The sequence below is a fragment of the Staurois parvus genome, unplaced genomic scaffold (assembly GCF_062004578.1).
Source record: "Staurois parvus isolate SC_StPar_1 unplaced genomic scaffold, SC_StPar_1.0 ptg000327l, whole genome shotgun sequence".
In the NCBI taxonomy this organism is placed as follows: domain Eukaryota; kingdom Metazoa; phylum Chordata; class Amphibia; order Anura; family Ranidae; genus Staurois; species Staurois parvus.
This window is the reverse complement of record NW_028318123.1, coordinates 646,072-664,059: the sequence shown is the minus strand read 5'-3', so window position 1 is coordinate 664,059 and position 17,988 is coordinate 646,072. Positions and strand designations below refer to the sequence as shown.

The window sequence follows — 17,988 nt, the reverse complement described above, 5'->3', positions numbered from 1 at the left end:
CAGGCCTCTTTTTGCTACTCGGCGCTGCACTAATTCAACTGATAATTGCGCGGTCATGCAATGCTGCACCCAAATGAAATTTACGTCCTTTTGTCACACAAATAGAGCTTTCTTTCGGTAGTATTTGATCACCTGTGCGCTTTTTATTTTTCACGCTATAAACAAAAAAAGACCAAAAATTTTGAAGAAAAATGATATTTTTTACTTTCAGCTATAAAAAATATATAGTAATCTCAAAGTTAGTTATAAATTTAGGCTAAAATGTATTCTGTTACATGTTTTTGGTAAAAAAAATTCCAATAAGTGTACATTGATTGCTTTGTGTGAAAGTTATAGCGTCTAAAAACTATGGTATAGATACTGCAATTTACGCCATTTTTTTGCTATACAGCGCTGCGCTAGTTTAACGGACAATTGCGTGGTCATGCAATATGGTACATAAATGAAATTTACATCCTTTTTTTCCCACAAATTGAGCTTTCTTTTGGTGGTATTTGATTGCCTGTGCATTTTTTATCTTTTGCGCTATAAAAAAAAGGCTGACAATTTTGAGGAAAAAAAAACATATTTTGGACTTTTTGCTATAAAACATGTTAAGTAAAAAAAAATTTCAAAATCTAATTTAGTCATAAATTTCTGCCAAAATGCATTCTGCGACATGTCTTTGCTACAAAAAACCCCAATACGTGTAAATTAATTGGTTTACGTGAAAGTTATAGCGTTTACAAATGGCGGGAAAGATACTGGGATTTTAAATTTTTTTTCATACTAATAATGGCGGCGATCAGCGACTTATGGCGGCGATCAGTGACTTATGGCGGCGATCAGCAACTTATGGCGGGACTGCAGGACTGCGGTGGACATTCTGACACTGGGGGGAACTGACTTGGGGTCACTGACATCCCCAGTGACACCAATACAGTGATCAGTGCAAAAAAAAACCACTGACACTGTACTAATGGCACTGGGGAGGAAGAGGCTAACTTTATTATTCAGTGAAAGGGTTAACTGTGTGAGGGGAGTGTTTTACTAGGGGGCGGGGGTGTGTACTGCAGGGAACACCGCTGATTGAGACAGATAAACTCTTCTGTCCCGATCAGCGTGTCAGGAGCTGTCAGGGAACTGACAGAAAGCACAGCTACTGCAGCTGTGCTCTCTGTCACTGATTGCCGCTAATCGCCGGGACATAGCCGGTAACGACTGGCTGTGACCCGGCGACTGACATCCACGGCCGTGATCGGCGGGACAGGTAGGGGGCGGCGGCGCGCCTCGCGCATGCCACCTACCTGTTTTAAAAACGCGTTTTAAAACGTGGTTTTGCCCAGCCGAGCCGTCCTGCCGCTGTATTTCTACAGCAGCTGAGCGGCATGTGGTTAAATACAACCCTTTAAAAATATCCTTTAAATAAAGTGTAAAACTGTTTATTTTCATGCATATTTCACCTAAGTAGATCAATGAGTAAGAATGAGTGTTTCCACTTTTGTGAAAAATCAATCATTTCAAAGTGAAATCATCACACACATCCCCATTTAGAACAAATAATAATCTATCTATCTATCTATCTATCTATCTATCTATCTATCTAATTTTAGCATTCAGCCATACATGTTGTTATTTAATTTATTAAATTCAGTCTTTACACATTTTCTACTCAGTATGACAGTTTAAGATCCATACTTGTAATATGAAAAATCCTAAAAATCCGTTTCCGTTGTTATAGAAAACACGCTATTCTCTTTTCCCAAGCAACTCATTCATAATTATGTTATTTTAATCCCTCTTAAAAATGCCAACTATGGTGAATGACAAGCATTGCAAATGGATTTTCAGTATAGTACAAATGTGGGAAAATAACTCCTCTTCTATTAATGACAGTTCTTTGACTGACATAATAAAACTGAAAAAAATCTGGAACATAAGAAAGAAATTATAAAGAAACTCTCTCATAAAATATGCCAACTACTACTAAACAAAAATGTTTGCTTATAACACAAGACAAAAAGGTGATGTTGATTAAATTAAACTATTGTTTTTATAACACGTCTGCTTTGTGATGTGATATGCAATGTATTAAAATGGTTATGGTGTTATATTCAAAAAGGACAAACTGACATTTATAACATGCTATAACACATGAACCTAGGAAAAAAAAACATTTTTATAACTTGTGTTTCAACATAAACTGGTAATGTGAATTTAATTCAAAGAGTCACATTCAGACCTTTGACATGAAAAGCAAATTTCACAGTCTGTCTCCATAGTAACCAAGTTTATTCTGTCAAGGACCTGTCATGTAAAGATATGTAATGTGTTTAATCAGATTGTATGGACAACAATTGCCAGCCTTTGCTTACCCCTTGCTGTTTTTATTGTTCTTATCTTGAGTTCTGGAAAAGAAATCTGTCCTTTACTTTTATATAATCAGATGGGCACTTACAGCCTCACATTGTCAGATAAAACACAGAAATGGGAGTTCTTCAAAAAGACTGTATGTGAACACACTGCAAAATATATTCCCATGGGCAACAAGTTTAAAGGGCTAAAAATCAAACCTATGTGGCTTACGGCCAAAGTTAAAAAAGCTATAGATAATAAGAAAAGAGCTTTTATTAAATATAAAAATGAAGGAATGCTATCATCAGTTAAACATTACAAAGAATATAACAGAATATGCAAAAAGGAAAAAAAGGCCACAAAAATTTAAAACGAATGACAGATTGCAAAAGATAGCAGGACCAACCCCTAAAAATTCTTCAAATATATTAATAGTAAAAAGGTCCGGTCCCAGCATGTAGGTCCTTTGCAAATTAATCTAGAGTGGGTGACTGGGGACAAAGAGAAGGCAAATGTATTAAATACCTTCTTCAGCTCTGTGTATACAAAGGAGTATGGGGGAGTTCTTGTCCATAATGGGCATGGCATTGACACAGCTCCAGATGATCCACATTGGCTCACAATTGATATGATCCAAAAATATTTAGACAGAATAAAGGTGAATAAAGCACCTGGGTTTGATTGCATACACCCAGGGGTCCTTAAAGAATTGAGCTCTGTCATTTCAAAGCCATTGTTTCTAATTTTTAGGGACTCTTTAATGACTGGCATAGTACCACTGAATTGGTGTAAGGCCAATGTGGTGCTAATATTTAAAAAGGTGTCAACTTCTTTACCAAGTAATTATAGACCTGTTAGTTTAACTTCTATAGTGGGAAGATGCTGGAGAGTTTAATAAAAGACCACACAGATGAGTTCTTGCTGGAAAAAAATATTTTAAGCAACAAACAGGATGGACTCAAGAAAGACAGAAATTGTCAAACAAATCTGATTTCTTGTTATGAGGAGGTGAGCAAAACCTTGGACAGAGGTGTAGCGTGGATGTGGTATACTTGGATTTTGCAAAAGCATTTGACACAGTTCCCCACACATGGCTAATATGTAAGGTAAAGTCTACAGGCTTGAAAAAATCCATATGTAAATGGTTAGAAACTCTGAATGGTCTAGGGTTGTCAGTGGTGTACCCCAAGGTTCAGTGTTGGGACCCTTACTTTTTAATATATTTATAAACTATATAGGGTCTGGGATTATAAATACCATTTCAGTCTTTGCAGATGACACCAAGCCAACCTCAATGCACTGTTTAATTGGGCAACTATGTGGCAAATGGTCAATGTTGATAAATGTAAGGTTATGCACTTGGGGGCTAAGAATATGCATACATCATACATACTAGGGGGAGTACAACTGGGGGAATCAATGGTGGAGAAGGATCTGGGAGTTCTGGTAGATCACAAGCTTAATAATGACATGCAATGCCAAGCTACGGTTTCTAAAGTGAGCAAAATCCTCTCTTGTATTAAAAGAGGTATAGACTCCAGAGAGAGAGATATAATTTTACCCCGGTACAAATCATTGGTAATACCTCATCTGGAATATGCAGTTCAATTTTGGGCACCAATTCACAAAAAGAACATTGGGGAACTGGAGAAAGTACAGAGAAGGGCAACCAAACTGATAAGAGGCATGGAGGAGCTCAGCTATAGTTAAAGACTAGAGTAACTGAATTTATTCTCTCTTGAGAAGAGGAGATTAAGGGGGGATATGATCAACATGTATAAATACATCAGTGGTTCATATAGTGAACTCGGTGTAGAGTTATTCACCCTAAGGTCATCATAGAGGACAAAGGGGGCACTCTTTAAGTCTGGAGATAGAGAAATGTAATCTCCAAACATGGAAAGGTTTCTTCACAGTAAGAGCTGTGAAAATGTGGAATATACTCCCTCAAGAGTATTTATGTTCTGGCCAGCTCAGTGGATTACTTTAAAAAAGACCTGGATTCATTCTTGGATACACAGAATATAACTGGTTACTATTTATAGGTAAAGTAGATCCAGGGAATATCCGATGCCTCTCGGGGTATCAGGAAGGATTTTTTTCCCCTTCAGGAACAAATTGAGTTATGCTTTGCTGAGTTTTTTTGCCTTCCTCTGGATCAATTGTAGGTGTAGGTTTATAACTTTTTTTTTATAAATGAACTGGATAGACTTTTGTCTTTTTTTCAGCCAGGCTAACTATGTAATCTAATATAAAAAGCATTGAAAATTTTTTTAGCTAGTTGAACATTTGTGCAAAGTTAGTTCTCACATTTATTTAATTTTTTTGATTTTTTTTAATATTTACTTAAGATTTAGGACATGTTTATTTTACATGTTTATTTTATTATAGTTAAAACTGGTGATGATACTGCAAAAAAACTACAGCAAACCACAAAGGAATCAATGAATTAAGCATAGGATGAGATGTTTTTTCATAACTCTTAGTAAAAAAATTGAAATTTCACTTTGTTTAGTCTTGTGAAGATTTTTTAGTCTTGTGAAAACAGAGATAATTGCATACACATGCAGTTTTTTTTTGTTCAACCAGCAGGTTGAACAAATAAAACTTGATAGATCTCCACATCAACACAATCGATGTATGATGCAAGGATCTCCCCTGCCATACTATTACATTTTGACAGCAAGGACTCCCCCTCCTCATCAGAATACACAGATCAGTGCTGCAGCGACTGGCTGCAACCCCTGATTGAGTGTTGGTTTTCCAGCATGATCATTCACCAGAAGCCAGTCTAACGACTGGCTTCTTTTAAACAGACAGCAGTACACATGGATCAAAAGTTGGCCAGTTCAGTGGTCTGTATATACCCAGCATTTTATTTTTTAACAGAAAAGTTTATTAGGTTTTAGAACAACACAACAAACAGCAGTGGCATATTTTCTCAAAGAAGAACAAGGGAATGGTACAAATAATACAACACAGTTCACCCCAGACCAGAGTAGCAAAGATCTGTAGAGTATAATCATATGCATGGCCCAGAAGTTAGATTGCATCCGTCCACAAGAAAAAAAGCAGAGTACAAAAAAAACAAATAGCAATAGGCATCAATCCCCATAGAGTCAAACAGGCAACCACATGAGGGTAATATGAAGGAAGGGATAAAGGAGGGTGGAGAGGAGAGGGAAGAAGGGAGGAAAGGAGAGGGCAGAGAATAAAAGTGACCAAGAAGAATGGGTGTTATTGGGCTGCTATTCTAGTGTATAAATCTGCAGGAATAAAGCCCAATGCCAAACCCTTTAGGATCAGTAATATCAGTGTATATAACTATACAATGTCAGCTCTTCCACCTCAACCCAAGCTATCTATATCTTTTTGAATTTTGTAGGACAATTGCATCTAAGATAGGCATTTTTATAGAGTGGCAGAGCTGTATTAATCATAGGCTGCTATATCTTTAGGATAGGGGGGTCATACAATTTCCATTTAGAAAGAATGGTTTTCTTAGTGTAGTAGGCCGCATAGAACACAGATAGTTTTTTTATAATATGCTGTGTAAAAAGCATCACATATATCTAACAGTAGTATAAGAGGGTCTACAGCAATTGCCAAATCACTCACTGCATTGATATCTGCCACTAAAGCTCTCCAGACCTCCTGCACGAAAGAGCTGGACCATATCATGTGAACAAACATACCAAGATCAGTGTGCCATTTTGGGCAAGCAGCATCTCTCAAGTTATAAATCATATAAAGTCTGTGGGGTAAGGTATAGGTATAAACTGTACATATCTATCTCTAGCTGATATCATCAAAAGGAGGTATTGCTATATATATCTTCCTCTCATTCCTCATCATCCAGCCATGTTCTAAATACGTGGGTAACTCTAGAGGTATCCAAATTTGAAAGATGAAGATAATAGGTGGAAAGAGTTTTATCTATATGTTCCGGGATTAGGGTAATAGGATGAGGGACCTGGAACCAAATCAATAAGTGTTTTGGGTTAGGCTTTGCATATCACTAAACTGAATAATCATTGGAAAGACTAAGATTATGCAGAATAAATGCAGGCATTTCAGGAAAAAAATTTTAAAAATGCACATCATATGTTGTTTGTAAAAATACGAGTAACAGTATTGCAATCCATAGGCACATAAACTCTACACACACATACACCCCCCCACACACACCCACCCACACTCATGATGGCTAAAGTAATCATTTCAATCTATTAACAGAATAGATGCACAAGTTAAAATATTTACTTCAGTGTAGTAACTGAAAACCAATCTAGAAACAATAAGTGACCTCTTTAAAGCAAAAAGAAAATACTAGAATGTGCCTTTCTGGCAATTAACAAGTTTAAAGATAACAAACTGAATATTGTAGAAAATGTTACACGGATAAAAAAATAAAAGAGTTATGAAACAATGCATGTTTGTTTTGATATACAAATGGATGGATGGATAGATAGATAGATAAATAGATAGATAGATAGATAGATAGATAGATAGATAGATAGATATATAGATAGATAGATAAATAGATAGATAGATAGATAGATAGATAGATAGATAGATAGATAGATAGATAGATAGATAGATAGATTTTTTTCTAGATCATGCCATCATTGGTAGACACTTACCATCTTCCGTTGGCACATAGATGTTTAAATATAGGCAGTCTTCACTTTGATCCTGAACATAGGTTACAACTGTATCTAAATTGGCAGTAAACCATACAGGTAACATATCATTTAATAATGATCTTTCATCCGAAAACTGTGGACATACTGGAGCAAACTGGGTTGCGTTCTTGATACCAGTCCACGATGAAGGTGGTTCAGGAGGTTGAAAACGCCTCTCTCCCGTTGGTGGTGCAGCATAGGGAACTCCTAAATATTGCTCTACAGGTCCAAGAATCTCAATGGATAAAGATGTTCTTGTGCCACGTATCTTGCCATAGTTCGTAGGTACAACTGGATGCTGTGCTTGGCCATCTATTATTGTAAATCGTACAGCAAAGGCTGTAATCCATAGTAGCAAGTTTGAGTTTACAACAACACAGACAGGAGTGAAGATCAAAGGCAACCATAGTAATCCCTTTGGTCTCGACATCGTTTACATCAACATCAGCAAAGGTGAGATCTCCCAGGTAGAGAGGAAAATTAACAAATAAATAACTTCAGCCAGGATAAACCAAATACTTTCAATCAAATAAGCCACAGAAATTATTGCCTTATTTTCATTACTGCCATCTGTAAGATCCAGATTACTTTTTTTGTGAAGCCCATTCCATGTGAATGAAGTAGTTGATAGACTGCTATTCCAAATGTTGGCACTGGTTTAAATGTTTAGTTTTATCATTGTATTTTTGTACTGTGTCCCTTTACACTGAATCAGCCTGAAAAATAAGAAAAAAACATTTGGTTTATGAGTATATATTATAATCTGAACTACTAAATATCCTAAATAGGATAACAATCAAATAAACATGGACAAAGATTACTGGAGTGTTCATTTAGTATACAAAATGGCATCACTGAGTTAATTGATACATTTTTGCAGCTTATTTTCAAAACTGTGATCTACTGTATATTAAAAGACTTTTGTTGCATCATTACCGTTCTATTTCATAAAAATTTACTTACATTTAAACATAGAATGACAACAGTACATACTGTATAATGCAAAAGTTTGTTAGGAAACTATTTAACCTGCAAAACCTCTCTAAACACCTAGCATAAACATACATTATTCCTCATTGCATACTATTTAAACACCCTAGGGTAAAGGAACTATTGCATTTTACTAAGACTATGGTATTTTTTTACCTTAATGAGTGACAGAACTGTGCAGAGGTCTTGCAAAATACTGTTAATTAATAATTCACCCACCCGAAGTACAATTGTGCAGAGATATTTTTCCAGTATACATTACTGTTCAGTAATGCCACTGAAAGACAAGTCAGCCTAAAATTCTTAATATCAAAAACAATGTATACCACTAAACAGCTTCTCTATAAAACTATATGGAGAAATGGCCATACATATGTAGTACACTGTGGTCCATAGCTACAGTGAAGAGGTCTGAACGGACACTCAAACCAGAGCATGCCTAACTGGGTGGAGGAGGCTGTCGGCTGAGTTGATTTCAGCAGTTGGTGGTTTATATGGGATGAAGAGAATGGGGAAGAGCAACTGATGCAACCTTATTTAACCACTTGCCCTCCTGAGGATTTACCCCCCTTAATGTCCAGGCCTCTTTTTGCTACTCGGCGCTGCACTAATTCAACTGATAATTGCGCGGTCATGCAATGCTGCACCCAAATGAAATTTACGTCCTTTTTTTCACACAAATAGAGCTTTCTTTCGGTGGTATTTGATCACCTGTGCACTTTTTATTTTTCACGCTATAAACAAAAAAAAAAAAATTTTGAAGAAAAACAATATTTTTTACTTTCAGCTATAAAAAATATATTTTAAAAGAAGTTTTGAGCGCTATGGACAAATAAAGCAGCCACAGCATCAAAAAGGATACCAAAAACCTTGCAAAAACATAGAATATAAAAGATGCGGCGCTATATCACAAATATTATTATGCAAAAACGTCCAAGATATCAATATATAGTGATTAGGTGACTAATGTGATCACAAACATTATGTCACAAGCAGAGTGACATGCAGTCTTAGTGACAATCCCTCTCCTTCAAAGTGCTTCTTCCATGCGGTGATAGTGAGAAGGGTAAGGCTGTGCACTCACCAGATGCACAGTGTAACTGCGCATTTAGAGATAAATTTTCTCTACTGGATCCACTGGTAGCTCCTAAAGGTCAGGTCAGGCAGGTATTCCTCCCCCCGCTGGATGTTGCTGCTGAACTGTTGCCCCTCTTCAAGCCCCTTTGTCGACTTGTGTTGGATTTTGACAAAGCACCACTTCACTAGCAGTACCAATAGAAATGTCAACATTATGTCCTATAACCTTATCAGTTTCAGTCGAAATTCCTGTGGAACCTAAGGGGTTAATCCTCTGCATTGTGTAAAAATGCCATTTAATCCTGACTTCTCTGCTCCCCTCTTGATCAAATGTCCACGTCTTATCTCCTGATAAGACAGTCACCCTGCACCTGACCTTTAGGAGCTACCAGTGAATTAAGTAGAGAAAATTTATCTCTAAATGTGCAGTTACACTGTGCATCTGGTGAGTGCACAGCCTTACCCTTCACACTATCACCGCATGGAAGAAGCACTTTGAAGGAGAGGGATTGTCACTAAGACTGTTTAATTTGCACTGCATGTCACTCTGCTTGTGACATAATGTTTGTGATCACATTAGTCACCTAATCACTATATATTGATATCTTGGACGTTTTTGCATAATAATATTTGTGATATAGCGCCACATCTTTTATATTCTATATAAAAAATATATAGTAAACTCAAAGTTAGTTATAAATTTAGGCCAAAATGTATTCTGCTACATGTTTTTGGTAAAAAAAATCCCAATAAGTGTATATTGATTGCTTTGTGGAAGTTATAGAGTCTACAAACTATGGTATAGATACTGCAATTTATGCCATTTTTTTGCTATACAGCGCTGCGCTAGTTTAACGGACAATTGCGCGGTCATGCAATACGGTACATAAATTAAATTTACATCCTTTTTTCCCACAAATTGAGGTTTCTTTTGGTGGTATTTGATCACCTGTGCGATTTTTATTTTTTGCGCTATAACAAAAAAAAGGCTGACAATTTTGAGGAAAAAAAACAATATTTTGGACTTTTTGCTATAAAACATGCCCAGTATAAAAAAATGTAAAAATCAAATTTAGTCATAAATTTCTGCCAAAATGCATTCTGCGACATGTCTTTGCTACAAAAAACCCTAATACGTGTAAATTAATTGGTTTACGTAAATTATTGGTTTACAAATGACGGGAAAGATACTGGGATTTTTAATTTTTTTTATACTAATAATGGCGGCGATCAGTGACTTATGGCGGCGATCAGTGACTTATGGTGGCGACCAGCGAATTATGGCAGGACTGCAGGACTGCGGCAGACATTCTGACACTGGGGGGGGGGGGGGAACTGACTTGGGGTCACTGACATCCCCAGTGACACCAATACAGTGATCAGAGCAAAAAAAAACACTGACACTGTACTAATGGCACTGGGGAGGAAGGGGTTAACTTTATTATTCAGTGAAAGGGTTAACTGTGTGAGGGGAGTGTTTTACTAGGGGGCGGGGGTGTGTACTGCAGGGAACAAATAAACTCTTCTCTCCCGATCAGCCTGTCAGGAGCTGTCAGGGAACTGACAGAGAGCAGAGCTACTGCAGCCCTGCTTTCTGTCAGTGATTGCCGCTAATTGCCGGGACACAGCCGGTAACGATCGGCTGTGACCCGGCGACTGACATCCGCGGCCGTGATTGGCGGGACAGGTAGGGCGGTGGCGCCCCCCCCCCACCACCTGTTTTGAAAACACACCTACCTGTTTTAAAACATGGTTTTGCCCAGCTGTGCTGCCCTGCCAACGTATTTCTACAGTGGCTGGGCGGCATGTGGTTAAAGTATATTTACCTGAATATTTATAATGTAACCAATGCAGAACGCACTGATTCTTACCTTATTATTTTCTTATTGTACTGTGTTTTTACTTTGTGCAAAAATGAACTGCAGCTAAAAGTATCCACATGCATAAAGGAATATGTAGATCTTGACAACATTTTTGTTTTTTGCTGGTTAATCCCTCTAGTCCATAATAAATTCTGATTAACCACTTGCCTACCAGGCACTTATACCCCCTTCCTTACCAGGCCAATTTTCCGCTTTCAGCGCTGCCGCACTTTGATTGACAATTGCGCGGTCATGCAACATTGTACCCATATGAAATTTTGATCATTTTTTTCTCACAAATAGAGCTTTCTTTTGGTGGTATTTAATCGCCACTGGGCGCTTTACTTTTTGCGCTATAAATTAAAAAAAGTGCAAAAAATTTGAAAAAAAAAAAAAGTTTATTTGTTTCTTTTATAAAATTTTTCAAACAGGTATTTTTTCTCCTTCACTGATTTGCGTTGATGAGGCGGCACTGATGGGCACTGATAGGCGGCACTGATGGGCACTGATAGGCAGCACTAAAGGGCACTGATAGGCAGTACTAATGAGGTGGCACGGATAGGCGGCACTGATAGACAGCACTAATTAGGGGTCACGGATAGGCGGCACTGATATGCAGCACTGATAGGCGGCACTGATAGGTGACACTGATGATGGGTACTGATAGACGGCACTGATTGGCATCACTTCTGGGCACTGACTGGCGGCACTGACTGGCACAACCCCTGGGCACTGACTGGTGGCACTGACTGGCAGCACTGCTGGGCTGCACTGGTGGGTGGCACTGGTGGGCAGCACTGGTGGGTGGGCACAGGTGGGTGGCACTGGTGGGCACAGGTGGGTGGCACTGGTGGGCACAGGTGGGTGGGCACAGGTGGGTGGCACTGCTGGGCACATGTAGGTGGCACTTCTGGGCACAGGTAGGTGGCACTGCAGAGTGGCACAGGTGGGTGCACTGCTGGGCACAGGTGGGGGCACTGCTGGACACAGGTGGGGGCACTGCTGGGAACGGGTGGGCGGGGCAAGTGGGCGCACTGCTGGGCGGAACTTGCGGGTGTCACTGCTGGGCACCGATCATCAGGGCACTGATCATCAGTGCCCTGATGATCGGTGCCGATCCCCGCTCTGACAACTGCCGGTTCTCGGCAGTACTTTCCTCACGATCTGACAGCGTGAGGAAAGTGCAGCCGAGAACCGGCACTTGCATTTCCCTGTGATCAGCGTGTCATTGGACACCGCTGATCACGTGGTAAAAGGCCGGTGGGATCGGCCTTTCACCACATCACGTGATCAGCTGTGTCCGTAGGACACAGCGATCACGGAGATCGCCGGGTGCGCGCCCCCTGGGGCACGCAGGAGAGCGCGTTCTGGGAGGACGTCATATGACGCCCACTCAGAACTGGCCGGCCGCGGTGAAGCCGTCATTCGGCTATGCGCGGTCAGCAAGAGGTTAAGCAAAGTGCTCAAGATTGGGTTACAATGTAATATAGCAGGGCTGCCTAGCTGGTGGTTGGTGGGACCTTCTTTTGTTGTGCAAGATCATACCTATAAAGTGGAGTGCAGAGGGCATGAGTACCTCTGGGTTCTAGCACCAACACTCAAATGTGACAGGGATAGTATAATTCTCATCCAACAACTTCAGGGAGGGTGGAAATAGGGCAAGATTAATCACTGAACAACAGGGGTGTTTATTTTTACCACCACTGACACCATTAAAGGGAAGGTATTTATTATTGCCACTAACACCAGTGAAAGGGGGGGGGGGGGTTATTATTGCTTCCAGTGTCATTGTCAATGAAAGAGAGGTTATTATTGCTGCCACTCATGCCAAAAGAAGGAGGAGAGTTATTATCATTGGCTTGACCACTAACAGCAATGAAAGGAGTTTTTATTGATGACACTGCCACTAACTCTACTAAAGGGGGGATTTATCACGGCCAGAGAACTGACCACTCTGGGAAGGATATGTTCCTATGTCTAGCATGGTCAATTTGAACATGAAAGCAGGAGAACTGGCAGGATCACCAGGTATTTCACACAAAGAAGCAATACAAAGAAAACAGGATTTTCTTTACAACAAGTACATGGTACAACAAATACATATCATTATGAAATGTTGGGGTAACATATTTTGTAAATGTAGCTGGTCTAAATCAATATTTTTTTTCATGGAACATATACATTTTGGTTGGATTTTTTTTTTTCTAGATTTACGCAAAGGTGAAATAACTAACACAAATAATCTGTATATGAACAGAGCTGCCAAACAAGAAGTAAAGAGGGAGTCACATATTTTTTTCCCAGTAATAAGGTCTCTTTATTTTTTTAACGTTTGATAAAAACTTCTTTATGATAATTCCAAATGTTCTAAGTTTTCTTCAAGTATTGTGTGGTTTGATTAAAGGGCCACCTTCCTAGATTCACCATCTATGTTTAGTTGGCTCTTATATCTTGACTAATCCTATGTCTTTGTACCCTTCCTTTGCAATGCTCCCTGCTTGCACTTTTATATTACTATAAAATTACAGTGTATCAATATAGAACGGGAGTAGTATAAAAAATAAAATGAAAACTTTAGATGTTACTTACTTTACTTACCAGCTTGTTGACTGGCATTTTATAAGGATTAAGAGCAGGGCTCAATTATGCAAAATGTTTTAAAAATGTTTGTAAAATATTTTATGTGAAAGAAAGAGCTGTCCGTACAGCCTAGTAAGATGTGGAAGGTCACATTTTTGTCACCATTGTTTTTGTGTATGTAGTTTTTCTGGGAATGTGATATTATAATGACATCATAGAGAAATGCACAGTTATGTCACTTTATAATCAGATACAGCTAACAGTTTTTATTTCTTTTAGGCCAAAAGTTTTACATGAATAAATAAAAGTGGATCATTGTAAGCACCCCTCTCAGTGTTAAAAGGTTTGTATCACCCCTTATAAACTGATACATCTGGAAGAGAGCTTGTTCTTTTGAAAAACACCAGACTTACTGGCCAGATCATTAGATGACAATAGAAATAGAAATCCTAAAAAAAAAACCTAATGCAGCCAATCACATATAAGAATTGGCAAGCTACAATATAATAAATATTTGCTTTTGGGTTTAATACTGCTTTAAAATATAATTTATGTAGATACTCCTCAGTATACATTAGATTTTTTGGTTTAAAAGCTCATGATTATATAAAAAAGAGTTACCTGAAAGCAATATATAAATTCATTAGATCTGGATGTTATGAGCAATAAATATACAGGGAATAACATTTTATAGATTAAAAGAGCATAAAGGAGGAACTTAATATACCGCAGCTTCTGGATAATGTTGATTTATTAGAAAATGTTAGTGGTGAGCTTTATTATATGGTATTATGGCAATTAAATTTGCCTATTCTGTAGAAGTTGTATTAATGTTTGTATAGCTATATATTTATTACATTTTAATGTAATTATTAAATGTGATTTTATAGCTTGCTATATTTCTAGGAAAATGTCATTACACATACTGCAGTATTTATATTTTTTCACTATGAAAAGTTCTTGGACTAGATTTTATAATTAAATGAACCAAGTATAGCAGAATGACACATCACACTGTGGGCATGATCTGACACTGGCTGTGTTCACAGGACACAGCCAGTGACAGTTCCCTGTACCGGTGCACTGCTGGTACCATGTGATTACTGTGACCAATCACAGCAGATCACATGACAATCGTAAACAATCAATGGCTTAGATTCATGCCATTCATTGTGTACAATCGTGTTGATAGCTGTGATTGGCCACCGTGATTATATGGTACAGACAAGGCCAAAAAATACACACTGAATGAATCAATGTCATTCAGTAAAAATGGTTGATTATAACCATGTGTTAAAAAAATTGTAAGAAAAAAGTAGAATTTTTTTTTTTACTGTTACCAGTGTCCCTGATCACTGCAACACCAGTTATATGATGACACTGTACTGCACTGGTGACAGTATGTATAAAAAATAGTGAACATTTTTTGTTCATTTTTCAAAGATTATGACAAAAAAATGACAACTTCAAAAAACTCACCATGCCTTTTATTAAATACCTTGGAAAAATGGGTCATTTGAAGAGTATTTGTACTGTCCTGATATTTTTGGGCCTCAAGTCATGAGAGGCCATCAGTACATTTGGATTGATCAATTTTCAGATATACCATAGTTTATGGACTCTATAACTTTCCTACAGACTAATAAATACTAATTTGGGTTATTTTCACCAAAGAAATGTAGCAGAATATAGTTTGGCCTATATTTATGAGGAACAATTATTTATTTGCAAACTTTTATAACAGAAACGAAGAAAAATATTTTTTGGTTTTAAATTTTCTGTCTTTTTTTGTTTATTTAGCAAAAAATAAAAAGAACAATGGTTATTAAATACCACCAAAAGAAAGCCCTATTTGTGTGAAAACAAATTATAAAAATATCATATGGGTACAGTGTTGCATGACTGCACAATTGTCATTCAAAGTGAAACAGCGCTGAAAGCTGAAAATTGGCCTGGGCAGGAAGGGGGTGAAAGTGCCCAGTATTGAAGTGGTTAGGCTCATGATTTCAAAGATTTAAAATCTTCATTTTCTTTTTGTGTAAGAAAGTTTTTCATTGTGCACAGGACTATGCGATTGTTCATCAGGATTCTAATGTCATTGGCACAGCATTTCCTCTCCAGTTGAAAAACAATTAATGTTACATTGTGCAAGCTGTACAGCCAAAGAATAAAGAAAAATAAATAAGCTTGCAATTTATTTGTTCAATTGTTCTCTTTTTTCCCAAAACATAAGCTAAAAAAAAATACTAAAAAAAAAAAAAAATAGAAAGAATAAAAGGCAACCGTATCGTTATAAAGTCCATCAGAGTTTTATAGAGAAGATTTCTTCAAGGGTGCTGATAGAGGGGAAGATTTACTAGGCATTGATCATTGATCATTGTCATTGATCACCTGTTATTGGAGCACTTCACCACTCTAGGGTCATGTCTAGGGTCCTATATTATAATATGTGGAATCTATGCAGGATCAAAGGCTAATTTAAGGATTTTACAAATTATAGAAACAATGGCTTGAGTTCAGTTCCATAGCATTAATGATATGTGTTGCTGTCCTAACAGTAGTAGAATCTTTTCGACTGCTTATAAAAATCTTGCTTTAGGGCCAATGTAAGTACATACAATATAGATCCATAAGAGCACTTTTATAAGGATAACACATTTTGAAAATATCTAACAATACTAAGCATTTTCATATTGCTTTATTTGTACATTAGTTAATAGCATAAATGTAGTCAAATACTGTATAAGGCGGCTTTTATTTTTGTTTCAACACCGCTGTAAATAAGTATCACTGTGAGGTTAATTTATAGTATACACTATGTGTGGGCAACCATGAAATTTGCTCAAAACAGTTACTTTCACATAAACTTGCACTTTTCTTCAGTTTATGGTTACCTGAACAGGAGGGTAAAAGTAACAACAACTGAATCGTCACATTTTAATGATGTAAAAAGATATGCATATAAACCAAACTCATCAAATGTCTAGAACAGTGACAACCTGTTAATTTAGCAATTGTTACCATACTTTGTTTCTGGAAGAGAATTTCACAATTTATGAGCATGTGCCGGAAAAAAAGACTTTCCCTTATGACTTTAATTATGTAATAAAACAACACTACATTGTCAGCATTTTCAGATCATCAAAAACAACTCCTATTACCTTAGTTATGCCCTGAACTATTACACTGCATTATGGATATTTCCAAAAGGGACATCACTTATTTGTGCATTTGACAGATTTATCAAGGCTGGATATTATCAGGCAACCTGAGGCTATAGTTAGAATATGTTTTGGGTAAAATACAAACAGGTAAAACACAAAACAATGTGAATTATCCTGCTGAATTTAATAATGGAAATGCAGATCAGGTAACGCATGTGCACAAATTAGTGTCAAAATGATGGATGCTTGACTGCAAGAAAACTGTAGTTAACATTTGTCATATATTATGTCAGTTACATTTCTTGGCAAGAGTTGAGATGTCTCAAAACTGATGCAATTATTACTCTTTTCCAGTTATGAAAATAATGATTTCGAAGTGATCATCCGATAATCTGATCATCTGATAACAGCTTTTGAGAGACGATCACGACAGTTCATGGCAAAGGGACAAGAATAAAAAATGTTCTCGATACCAGAACTAACAATTTTCAATCAGTACAGTATAAATCTGAAAAAATAAAAACGAGTGACCAAGAGCACGCATGCTCAGAAACAAAAAGAATACATTACAATACAATACATTTCATCACTTTCGAATTTGTATTCTGTTCTTAACTTCTTAATTGTTGATATGAGACTAGCAAAAAAAAAAAAGAAAATTCATCCAATATTTTCATTAAGTGTATGAGGATTTAAAGTCTGTCCACTTAATTTATCTTACTAATAAGCACACACTGCTCTTTAATAGAAAGGGTGTAGGATCATACTTCAGTTAGCCAGTGCTGATTAACTTTCCTTCTCTGTTCCTCACTCTGCTGTCTGCTTGATCACCAACATTCAAACTTCCAGGGCATATTTGAATCTGATTGGTGGCTGGAAGAAATAGACTGTTCACTTTGCAAGGGAAGTTGTACTTTGAAAGGGAATTTAGTAAATGTGGAAAACATTTAACTTTGGAAGGAATCAATCCAAATTCCAAATCCCAATGAAGCGCAAAGAAAAATAAAAAAAACAGCGTTTTGCTTGCACATGATTCCATTATGGAAGTCATAAGAACGTCACCTCATTCACTAAGCTCTGGGGATGATTTCCTTGCAAAGTGCAGCTTCTGTTGCAAAGTAATCAGTCTAGATAAATAAATGTAAAATATCTTGATTGCATATGTAAACTTGCCTACTGAGCACTGATGGGAGACACTGATGGGTGGCGCTGACTGACGGCACAGATTGATAGCCCTGACTGGCAGCACTGACTGATGGCACTGACTGGCGACACTGGTGGGAGGCACTGCTGGAT

At 37.4% G+C, this 17,988-nt stretch overlaps 1 protein-coding gene across 3 annotated transcripts in view; it reads right to left on the bottom strand.

Annotated features, from left to right (window-relative positions):
* The window catches only part of NLGN4X (neuroligin 4 X-linked), a 419,494-nt gene that overhangs the window by 233,340 nt on the left and 168,166 nt on the right, over positions 1–17,988 (bottom strand). For all 3 annotated transcript variants that reach the window (XM_089683877.1, XM_089683880.1, XM_089683878.1), the window contains exon 2: positions 6,978–7,735. In XM_089683877.1, the coding sequence (XP_089540003.1) occupies positions 6,978–7,449 (472 nt within the window). In that variant the 5' untranslated portion in view covers positions 7,450–7,735. The remainder of the gene's footprint in view (positions 1–6,977; positions 7,736–17,988) is intronic.